The sequence below is a fragment of the Bombus terrestris genome, chromosome 13, assembly GCF_910591885.1.
Source record: "Bombus terrestris chromosome 13, iyBomTerr1.2, whole genome shotgun sequence".
Taxonomy (NCBI): domain Eukaryota; kingdom Metazoa; phylum Arthropoda; class Insecta; order Hymenoptera; family Apidae; genus Bombus; species Bombus terrestris.
Genome location: NC_063281.1, coordinates 10541677 through 10554255, shown reverse-complemented (window position 1 = coordinate 10554255; position 12579 = coordinate 10541677). Strand labels below are relative to the sequence as shown.

Here is a 12579-nt window from a genome sequence, read left to right as displayed (position 1 = left end):
AGTTTGCTGGACAGCCTGTTACGGGAAAGACAGGTTCCTTCGGTCGATAATCAGACGAGTACCTTGCGGTCGGTAGGTCGGTAGGTCCCAAAGGTGCTTTCAAACTTATTTCTATCTTCGTGAATCATAAAAGTACTCGGTTACGATACTCATAGCTTCTGTACATCTCCATACATTTGCCTTTAAAAAGACCAGTCACTTCCCACTTTAAACATTCCATCGGCATTCAATTCGTTCAGGATGAAGATTAGAAAAAGCTAGGAAGTAGAAGAAAATCCGATCGTTGCAAGATAACGCTGCTTTACAAGTTGAAAGGGAACGATAGAAGTGTGGAAATATGCGGTGGCATTGAAGAGTAATCGGACAGCAGCTCAAGGACTGTTAATATACTCGTTTTATCCGTGTTTTCCTAGGGAACACGCGGGCCAGGATACGGACCGCGTTCAATTCTCTATTTTCATTCCAAGCTGGGCCGAACAATGGGGGATCTAAATTGGGCAAAAACCAGTCTGCCGTCTAGTTGGGCGAGGGTAAAGGCGTTATGGCACAGCCGGTAACAACCGCATCGGCAGCCAGGGGTCCCACAATGAGGTACCCCGTCAAGGTAGCAGCCAATGTCCAAAATCACTCGTCGCTGGCCCAACGGTTCCTTTTCCGTGGCCCACGAATAGCTGTAGCACTGGGTGAAAGTGGTAATTAACGACGTGCGTCAGTGGTATGTCCCACTCCTCCTCTATCGTCCCCGGGACTCTGTCGCGAATGGTTCATCGTACTCTTGACCGGTTATGACACCGCTCGCCTTTTTATTTATTCACCGTCTTTCTTTATCGCGCAACTTTTCGAGCTTAGGGTAAGGCAGGGCTATTTAAGTTACCTACGCTTCGACATCTTCGGATTCTTCAACCTCACAAGGCATAATCAGACTTGTACGTTTAGAAAGATGCTACGGTAGCACCTCGATTTTTCGAATACCTCCGCCATTACTAAATTCTATCCTTTCTTTTTTTTTTTTTTTTTTTTTTTTTAACGTTGCGGCGATGAAAGGAAATTCCAAAGGTTTGTTAGGGTCGTACGGTTATATTTTTTGTATTCAAAGAAATCGAAGTGTTTATAACGTGGTGACAAGCTGCCGGTTGGTCCTTAATGATCGGCACGCAGACGATCACGTCCGTCCTAATCATCCTAATCGTATCCTGGGTGTGAATTCCATGTACGCTCTAATTAGTTCTTCATACTTTCCATAGTTTGCATTTTTTCCAGTAAAACTTGCAGGTGTTGGTAAAGAAAGGGGATTGCGTGATAGGCAGGCAACAACGTTTCGTCTTCTATTGTCAAACGTATCGACGCGCTAATTTGTAACTGAACGACTCGTTAAATTGTTCACTACTGTTAGTTAAATCGTACAAGAGAGTCCAGGTATGCCGGTACCTGCCAACGAACTGCACCATTGTCTACCAGGAACTTGGCAATACTTCTGTTTCAATGTGCTAAACGGTTTGTCCAACCGTTTTATTGCGCGGATTGCCGAGGTAGTTATGACAGGCCATCTAAAAGGTCGGGATTATTTTTAGCGATTCGACCGACATGATTCGAGAATGGACGACAGGGTCGATACGCGCGATGTTGCAGCGCGGATGATAAGAAACCGAACTGCACATTTCCGTGCCATTTCGAAGTTTCCTCGTAGCTGTACAATCGGCTCACTGTGCTCTCTTTCTGTTTGCCTCGGAAATATGTACTGTGCGCCGGTTTTTAACAAGGATTTACCAGGTGTGCATGGTTTCCAAGTGGCCGCAGTAGAATTCCAGGATCGATAGGAGGAAAAACGATTAATCTTCCGTGCATTCGGTAGATTGATAAACGCGTTTTTCTGTCTCTTGCTGTTAGTGTTAGTACGTTTAAATTAACAGCGTATTATAGAGCTAAAAGCTAACAGCTACATCTTTTGGTACATGCAAGATATATAGTCGATATAAATATTTAATTATATACGTTCAAATTTTGTTTCCTTTGCAAAATAATCTTCCGTCGAAGATTCGTCTAGTCCTGCCTCTGAAATTGACCAAGTTCGGAAATATTTAATAAATTTTCAAACTTGATTTTCTCAAACGCCAACCCTCCGATGTAATTTTCTCGTTTCTGTTTTGACTATAGGGATATTACGGCGTTACAAATTTAAGCCTACTGTTTGTACAGTGCATTAAATTACATAGGTTTCTTAGTTTTTCCAGAATGTCCACAAAATATACGTTTGCTTGAAACGGCCGCCCATAAAACGAGACAATAGTTACTTTGTCGGTTGACATTGAATTCTTGCTATATAGCATATAACGGAACCCGATTCCCTTCCATTTCTAATGTTCCACTTTATTTCGTGAAACATACTGCTTTATTGCCTTCTCTAATTTCAGTGCCCGCATTAATCGTCGTATCTTAAATTCTATTATTCCTCCATCGAACTATCTTTATTACTATAATCCAACGATTTAACGGGTAACGTTGGCGGAAAATTGATTTTTGCCCGGAGTTTTCCAATTAGTCACGCGTTTGCCAACATACATGAAATGCAATTAAAAACGGTCATTAGGATGATGAGCGGACATTGATTCATCGCACGGTAGAGTGCACTTCGTATGCATACTACGAGTAATATAAAATTCAGCTCAGTAATAGAAAATCATTAAAACGGTCAGAGCGAGATTTCAAGTCTGAGAATGCAAGATTACAAAAATAACGTTCGATCGTTCTGTTTGTCAACATTACGAGTTTAATAAATAATGTCTTTTTTGTAAGCTGGCAATGATCACCTATTGGAAGCCGACCGGTTTACAAAAAGAGTATGTTACTACCTTTCAGCTCGAAATACTCGTGAGTTGGTGCAAACCGCTTGAATCACCACTGACGCACATGAAAATGCTCATAATCGTCATACAGTACACCGCATTTAGTCACACGCAGATGCGCGAAATGATTTTTTCCTCTCCCTCCCTGTGTGTTACACGACCAGTGACGTCTCGTTTAATCTCGACGTCGAATATGTATCTCTTAATTAGAAAAACGTCGCGTCGATTACGCTCGAAGCATAGAACGTTCAAATGGATCGTGTTATTTTCATCCGTCGAAGGATGCACGGAAATTTACTGAAATCAAAGACGAAAACTAACGAAGGGATCGCGGTGAAATACGAATAAAATACAGGCGTAAAAACAACGGACACGCTACCATTTCAACCGGATTCCCTAATCCGACCAAACGGAATACATAATAAAATACGCTCCTAAAAGTCTGGCCAGGTCGAGCAATCTGGCTTTTTTAAAATTCCTGACATGTATACTACCGCTCATAAGTATTAGGACATCTACTTACATTTATCGGGGAGACTCCAACGAAATTTATTTCATTTGGTATTTTATCTGGCTGTGTAATAGGTAGATGGAGGATTTTTATGGATTTATGAAAAATTTGAAGGCGCAGATATGTACAGAATGCAGATAATATTCAAAAACGTATAAAATATCCAAATGTACTCGATATATTTGGATCTGATTAATTAGTAGGAGTAGATTAGGATAAATACCATTTTCAGATCTTTTCTTCACACTTTACCAACGTAACCACGACAGTCGGCTCTCGTTGCAGTCGCAATGAAATTTCTAAATGTTTCATATAACACGCAACGATATATCCATAAGAAATCTGTACGAACATTCGAATATTTTCCTCAACTACCGTATCTGTATTATTCGTAGCATTGGTATAGTCGCGTTGAGTTGCTGTACTCTGGAAATTCGAGCGCTGAAGGGAAGGGGCGTTTAGGAAACCAATGGCCATGGACGCCTGCTGCTTGCCCTACGAAGGGCACCGACCATAATGGCCCGTCCCTGAGTTGGAGAGTCTACCGGCCCATTCCATTCCGGAGTCGTCGTCTCTCGCGTACATCGGCCGCCGCAGGAAGCATTCCATTCATGTTTCGGGACGCGCAACGGACGCTGATCGGAAGACAAGAGAGAGGAAGAGCCGGATAACCGGGACTCCTCGCGAGGGTTAACGCTGCTTGGCGCCACCGTCAGGAACAACGACCTGCCGATATGTTGTCGTGATGACAATCGGCGCGTTAACGTGAGAAACCAAGACCACGTGGAGCAATCTTGTTATTTCCAGAGGTGGACTTGACCGTGTCTCGACGCAAAGGAACATTTTCACCGCAGAAACGTTCAATCTTGGTGCGTTCTCTTTAATTAAGTAGCGTGCGTGCATGTTGGCGAGTGACAGTGACTCAAATTGAGAGTTTGTTCGACACGCGGACAATGTCGATTTCGCGCCTAACTTTGTGTAACTTCTTCTTTAAATTTCGTGGAATTACGCTGCATGCAACGATCGTGATTTCGTAAGTCCTCGTGGCTTCGTCCCTCTGTTGTTGCCCGTTTGCTTGCCGTCTCGTTTCTTCCTCAGCGTCGCTTCCTCTTGCGACGGCTACCTCTCGTTTTCTCTTCCTCTTTTTCCCTCGCTGTTCTCTGTCGAAACTCCAAGACAAGGGAAGTGCGCTCGAAACAAACGATAGATAGGATTTTTATGATCTCGCAGAGACGCTTGAACAGCGAAATATTCCACCAGACTCGTTGCATCTACTTCAACGTTCTTCTCGAGCGTCACTAACGAGTGGCAAGCTCGCGATACCCTACTACAAACTCGTTGAAAGCCTGCCGTGAAACAATAATTTTCCACGAAAGAAATTCATGTAAAATATTAAGTAACGATAGCATTACGTGTTTCTGACGCATCTCCTTCTAAATCGCTATTACAAAGAATAACGAGCATGAATCACGATGCATGTCCTGTATGAAACACAGGCGTTACGCGCGAGGTGTAACACGTTTCCAGGAAGGTTTCTAGTAATTCGTAAGTCATCATAGGGGTGATATAAAGTCGAAGGAAGAGGCGGTCGTTCCGTCAATGGGTAAATTGGTGAGATTCCCGACGCGCGTTGGACATCCTGGTAACCGACGCGTTGCGACGCGACGCTACGCGTCGCAGCAACGTGTCTCGCTCTATTCCGTAGAACCTCCCTCTCCGCGTGCATACGGATAAGCCGATCGTGGCGGCAGGAGCGTTGGAAGGGCCAGAGCGGCAGCTGTCGGTAGCGGTCGATGGGAACGGGGCTCGATCGAGGTCCGCTCGAGAGAGTTGGGCCTACTTCCTCGAGGGCTCGGCAACGACTAACTCTGTCTGCTAGCCGTATGCGTGTCCGTCGGTCGTGTCAGTACTTTTCAGGTCGGTCCACAGTGCAGTCGTCGGCTTACCATCGAGTTTCGACTAGCACGGCCGCTCGGCTGCACGACGATTCGTCGAGTCGCCGTTGGGTTACGCTCGCGAGTGGTCGGCCGTGTGCTCCTCCTCGTGCAACGCGGCAACCGGAGTGTCTCTCGTGCATCCTGCATCGTTTCTATCGTACCGCTGTAGTGTGCAAAGCGAACCTCGTCTGTGTGCTCTCGCATCTCGTAGGACACGAGACGCTGAGAGAGAGGAACGTAGAGGGAGAACACAAAACAGCATTCGTTAATACCCGCTTCCGGCACGTGGAACCGCACCGCACTCTGTTTTTCTTCACAGCGCATCGCTGCCGTCGCTCCGAGCTTCTCTCGTGGGAGGTCAGCACCTAGCCGGTGGGTAAGTGAAGAATCCACGCTCTCGCTGGAACAGATAGTACACCTTTCTGAATAAATCTTCGTCAGGATACACATAACCTTTTCGAATAGCCAATTCGATTAGGCACTTGTCCGCTTTACGGTGACGATTTCACGGTGAACACACGCACGCGACACTTGTTGCACGTCGTTTTTTCTGTGATTCGTGATTACAACAAATTTCATATGCCAGTTACAAGCGAGATTTCTTGACGTTTTAGATACATTGTGAGACATAATTTTTCATAGGGGATGAAAAACGTCAGCTAGACAGGTCGTTTTTATGCGTCGATTAATAACGATGCTGTTTCTTCGTTTCCTCGAGGTTTTTCATCGTGAGAACTTTTGTTACGTTACGGTAGCATATCTGTGAAACGTGAGAACGTGGAATGTCGCGACACGTGAAGATAAGGCAAGAGTCAACCACTTACTGGCGGGGGTGGTTCCCCCGCAGTTCTCTTGTTTACGAACCACGGTGTATAGGTAACCACGTGCTTGTGCATTGCAAGCTTTTTCGATTCGAATAGAAACTATCCAATTTCGCGAGACTCTCCCGGATAAAGTAACTTTGGAATGTGAATCATTCCCATGTCAGGAATCGCGCGAAATTTTAACCTATAATTCGTAATCCTTTCGCTACGAACGTAGTATATATATACACAGCCCGAAACGTCGAACAACCATTTGCATTCGCAAATCATAAAGTCACATTTTTCTTTTCGTTCGTAAATATATATAACAAATAATTATAACAAGTATTTTGATAATTCTATATTATTCTATCTGTTATAGTAATTCTACTCCTTTTTATTATTCTTCCACTAATAAGAGCTACTTGTGCGATAAAACTGTCTATATCTGTAAATGCTGTATCGATACGATTATCGTAGAAAAATTCGAAACCATATCAGGAAACACGCTCTATCTGGAGCACTTAGTTTCTGTATACCACGATTTTCGATCGTTCGTCGTTTTTCTCTGAATTTTTTCGAAATCATCATCCGTGAAATGCTACGTTACACACGCCGTGACCAGTCGATTAGTCATCGTAAAAACATAAATCAATAAGTGTGCCCGGCTCGAACCAGCGATTCTTCATACGTTAAGTAATCAGCCGTTACTTTTTCGTGAATAATCTAGCATCTGAACGACTCATTCGTCTCATCAGATCGAATCGTAAATTCCAGATCGATAGTAGCGCTGTATGATTCTCGTACTTGACGCACAAGTTTCCAAGCGTTCAGTCTATTGGTTGGTACGGTTTAGAAATGGTAGTGAATGGGAGGGCTGACTATAAGTGTTGGACGCGTGAAAGACCCGACCAGATAGTAGTGTCAACCCCATGAATAATCTGAAATCTACTGGCGCCTTCGTGTTTACTTTATTCGTCTATGCGCCGTTTCCTGTCTCACCAAAAGTCCATACGGTATCTCTGCCTGATATATATATATATATATATATATATATTTTTTTTCTTTCTTGTATCTAATTTTCCATTCATCGATCGTCCACGGAATTGCAGGTATTTTTCGATTAATCACGTCTAAGGAAGCCTATTCGTCGTAGTATGTAAATTGTTTAGAATACGCTTAATAGCGAAGGAAATGAGACAATGATAATGGTCGATTGATAAAATGCGGTCTCATTTACAAGAGTTCATTCATTGATATAATCGGCTCGCGATTCAACGCTCGTTTAAAAGTATAAAATTCTTCCGAATTTTCGCGTAATTATGTATGTATCTTTATCGCCTCGTAACACATAGTATACATAGTACGTATAGTGTAACACGTGTAACAAAGTAGCATAGTGGAAGATAGGAAACAGAACACGTTGGGCAATCCGATGTGCCAACTTCGACGTTGTAGCGTCATTCTGATTTACCAACAAAGCGAATCACGTGCCGTGTGTAATAGCCTACGTAACAGCTCGAGTAGTCTTCTTCACCTTTTCAGGAGATAATAGAAAGTTTGATACACGTACATATTTACTATTCTACATTCCTTCCATTTCATTCTACCGTATCGTTGCTTATCTTCTATCGAGCCGGATGAAGCTTTCGTATGTTATCGCTTCCTTCACTGGCCACCACCACGCTCTAGTTTTTCTTTTTGTAATTCCCAGAAAAGTTGATCGCGTTTGCATTCCTCTGCTTGTTCTTGGTTCCCAACGAAACACGAGGCAGACGTTTCTCAAGAGACTCGCCCATCGCGCCTCTTTCTTTTTTTTCTTCTCTTTTTTCTTTCCTTTTTTTTCTTCCCTCTCCTCGTGGAAAACATTTTCTTGTTCTCTAGCCAAGTGATCCATTGGAAACACGTGACTGGTCCGCTTAGGTGGTCTCGAGATAGTGTTACATGGAAACTGTTACGAAATTTGAAATTCGTCGCTGCTCTTCTTCTTACCTACGCACAGTTTTATCTCTTAGCTTCGTATTTTTGTCCTGATATAGGTAATCAACGACGTAATTAACGATTGAGAAAGTTCGACTTTGTAAAGGAAACTTCGTGATCGTTTCATATGATGTAACGTTTGTCCCTCTGTGGCGTTCAGTTTTTTCTTTTTTTTACGCGGTCTTATCACAAAAGGAAGTTGATAAAAAGAATTTGATGAAGACGGCGAATGAAGTTGGCTACGAAACTCCCTCCACAAAGATGTCATTTCGTCTGTATTTATAGCGTTGACAACTTTTCGAAGCATCGTCCGTGGAAAAAAGGGTAATGCGCTATCTTTACATAAATTTACTCTTCGTTCATAAGAAGCTTTGATATGATAAAATATATACCTTTTTCTGATGAAGATTATTTCGACCGAGACGTTCGGTTACACCATAAATATTATAAATGTAGAAACGATATCTAACGCCGTATACTTTCTTACACACACTCACACTTGTCTAGATCTATGTAAATATTACGAAACCATAAATACGTACTATGTTGCCTTTCCATGGTGCTTAGGTTTTACCGTAGAATTTTTCTACTTTGTTAGACACGCTACAACGAAAACTAGCTTTTACATATCTTTGTACGCGAGCCGATATTATCATCTTGCACGTCTTCTTCATTCATTATTAATCCATATGACGTTTAGTTACCCTGTATATGCTGACGAAGGCTATACACCGCGTCTCTCAACGATTCAACCTGTTATAATTTCATACCATTCTAAAATATTCGATTCTTATGTAAGTAGAAGATACGGCAGAACAGAATCCGATTATAAATATGCAAAATTGTACCGGTAGACTTAAAAAATGAAGAAATTCGCTCGTAATCCAAGTTACAATTTCATTTGATTACATTTTCAGTTCAAGTTTTATCGAATGAAATATTTTGTTACGTTGGTTTCATAGTTACGAAACTGTGATTTAAAATATTATTTTTAAAATGTGACGCTAAAAAGAATGCTGTTCGAGAGACTGGCGATAATTTCACGGAAGTGTAAACGAATGAACTTGAAAGAGAAATTTCCCCAGTAATATAGCCAGGGAACAATTTTCTTCAGGGCCGGCGGTCACTGCGTATTACCGCTGGAGAAAACAAAGGATAAGAACCCCGGCTGTATAACCCCGGCCCTTCTTACTTCCATTTACAAGATGTTCGAAAGCCGACGATGAGGCCAAGGTTATTATACGAACGCAGGTGTCGATGCAGATGTCGCATAACAGACGGTGCAACACGACCGCGTGTACGGTACATGGAAATTTTAATGAAACTCCAAGAATCAGCAATATCTATCGCTCAAAGTTTGTCACGAGTGTCTGTTCCCAAGTATGTCGGTACATTGCATCCATTTATTATTTTAGACTGCACGTACTTTGACGTAGACATCTTAATGTAGTCTTAGAAGACAATATTTGCGTATTGATAATTGTCGGAATCGATGAATCGTTGGTATCGTGGTTAAACAGGTGCAACACCGATTCAAAAGATCCTTTCCTAAACACCTGTCGATGTTATTCTTTTTGAGATATCTGTCTGTAGTCAATGTAGCGAAAACGATTGCATTGGCTTCCTCCTTGTTTCAGGTAGAAGTCAAAATGTTGTGATGGCTGGAACGTCTCGACGTCCGAGCTCAGAGCTCGGACCTGATCTGTCGTCTCCAACACCGCCGAAGAAGTCCAAGTTCTCCGAGGCTTCGATCGAGGGAACATCCGAGAAGGAGCATGACTTGAGCACGGAAAAATTGGAGAACGTGGAGAAATTAACGAGTACGAGTTCCTTGCCCAAGAACACGATCGAATTGATACCAGGCAGCGAGTCGGAGACGAATCCTTTCCAGATCACCGAGGAATCTTTGGACAGCACCAAGCAACTGATCCAAACTAACTTGGAGGGGCCGGCGAACGTGAAGGCTGGCTCCTCGAAGGAAGGACAGTTTGGTAGCTTTGAAACGATCATACAAATGAAGTACAGTGGCCAGGAAGAACTATCTGGTAGCTCTAGCAAGAGGTCAGAATCGGATAGCGATGTACAAATTCAGACTTCCTTACTCGGCGAGGATGCATCGTATCAGGAATTGTCTTTGATCGGCAATGGAGCTTACGGTACCGTTTACAAAGCCAAAGACTTGAATACAGGACAAGTCGTAGCGCTAAAGAAAGTTAGGGTGCCGCTGACAGCAGATGGACTACCCACGTCTACATTAAGAGAAATAGCTACCTTGAAACAGCTCGAAAGATTCGAGCATCCTCATATTGTAAGTCGTATAGACCGTGCGCTTGAGTGGCATTATATTAATATTTGCATTTACATTGTCTGTTATGCGTGCAGGTGAGACTGTTGGACGTTTGTCAAGGGAATTATCTACACTTGCCTTCTGCCGATGGGGTGTCGGAGAGGCTAGATCGAGGGTTAACTTTATGGTTGGTGTTCGAACACGTAGAAAGGGATTTAGCGTCCTACATGTCCTCCTGTTCAGAGTCAGGTATCCCGTCTCATCTGCTGAAACAAATGTCGCAGGAAATACTGAAAGGAGTCGAATTTTTACACAGTCACAGGATCATTCACAGGGATTTGAAACCACAAAATCTATTGGTATCCCGAGAGGGGAGAATAAAAATCGCAGATTTTGGATTGGCGAAAACGTACGACTTTGAAATGAGATTGACTTCTGTGGTAGGTTGACACATTGTACAAACGGCGAACATTGTTGAAACGATACACCGAGGTAAAAGAAAGCATTAAAGTAGGGTGACTGAATAATCTAACCGCAGCTAAATCAGTTTATTTTTTATTATAAATTAATTGCTATTATCAGTTCAACGATATTAATCGCCCCTTTTTTTCAAGCAGATAAATCTATTTCTGAAAATGCGTCAGATTATTCGTTTCAATCCCTGATATTTCTAAATTTTCACTACTATTTCAATTTTATTACCTCGCTGTACTGCTTCCCTTTATATCTATGATTGTATATCATAATCAATAAACCATTAAAATTATTGACGATTGTAGGTCGTGACGCAGTGGTATCGCGCCCCGGAAGTCCTCCTGGGCTGCTCTTATGCCACCGCTGTTGACATTTGGTCTGTAGGATGCATATTAGCAGAATTGAGTATACTTGAACCTCTTTTCCCAGGTACAAGCGAAGGCGATCAACTTGATAGGATTTTCCGGTAAGTTAGTGAAGATATCCGCCGTTTTTGTTTCGTATAAGAAAATAGTTTAAATTTAAACATATTTTAATTTTTCTACAGAACAATTGGAACTCCGCCGTATGAAGAATGGCCAGAAAATGTGTCCCTTAGTTGGACAGCTTTCCCTTATAGGGTACCAAAACCCCTTGAGTCGATAATACCTGATCTCAATGAACACGGATTAGATTTAATTAAAAGTATGCTTATGTTTGATCCTCATAGACGATTAACTGCAGCTCAGGCTCTCAGACATCGGTATTTCGCTGAAGATGACTCGTGATGATTATTATTTCTGAGTATTTTTTTTGTTTTTGGTATCTTTAGTAATTTTTGCAACGTAGACTGATGTTAGTATATCCAAAAGTACGCAAGCGTATTATTTTTTTTAAGGACATCGTAGCATTTTGTTTTTAAGCGGATAGCATAGTTTATTACGAATATAGTACAATAGGGATTTTCGTAACTATATACGATTTATAAATATTCTTTTCTCATTTAGAAATTACAATTGCAAAATACGTTTACTACACTCTATGAAGCGTATCATCATCATATTTAAATCATACGACCATTAGCTAACTTCGAGAAATCGTCATAGTTTAATTATACACAGTCGTTAAATAATTCAAGAAAGAACCATTTTTCTGATTTATTTAAACGACCGTATAATTTTCTTCGTTTATGTATCTAACGATAACATTGTTGACCTTATTTATTTAGGTAATATCTAAGAAGTATTTTTAATATTACTATTAATTTCGTAATATCTATGAATCCAATTATATGGATGTACCATTTTTTTGTAAGTAAAGTAGAAGATACTTTCTTGCAAAAATAAATGGGATTTACATATATCACGCGCACCAAAAATAATTTTGTGTAATAATTAACTAGGTGTGCCTTCCAAAGTCGTTGGAACGTTCACAACCTATGCCTTAATTTTCTATGTAATTAAACTTAACTGTAAGTACGTACTATTAAGTAGCGTTATTCTTGTAAGACTGGGGCCTACTGACCCGTTAGATTTGTCGGAAAGACATAGGATCTCCCGTAAAAAGAACCAGAAAGTACACTGCCATATGTATGTAAAGATAATAACGAATAGGAGTTAATAATGTATTTTATCTCTAGTATGTGTATAAATCTTAATATTAGGCGAATAATATATATATATACACATGATTATACAGTTTGTAAAGATATGTGAAAGACGCATGAAAAGACTGTACAGTAAAATAAAGATTTTATAGTTTTATA

At 41.4% G+C, this 12579-nt stretch overlaps 1 protein-coding gene across 12 annotated transcripts in view; it reads left to right on the top strand.

The window, feature by feature from the left end:
- The window catches only part of LOC100650977 (cyclin-dependent kinase 4), a 26183-nt gene extending 13604 nt beyond the window's left edge, over positions 1-12579 (top strand). Inside the window, exons 1-6 of one of the 12 annotated variants that reach the window (XM_048411333.1) lie at positions 4237-5667; positions 9189-9454; positions 9712-10382; positions 10457-10801; positions 11141-11301; positions 11383-12579. In XM_048411333.1, the coding sequence (XP_048267290.1) occupies positions 9732-10382; positions 10457-10801; positions 11141-11301; positions 11383-11602 (1377 nt within the window). In that variant the 5' untranslated portion in view covers positions 4237-5667; positions 9189-9454; positions 9712-9731 and the 3' untranslated portion in view covers positions 11603-12579. The other 11 variants (XM_048411335.1, XM_048411334.1, XM_048411336.1 and 8 more) reach the window with 11 other exon arrangements.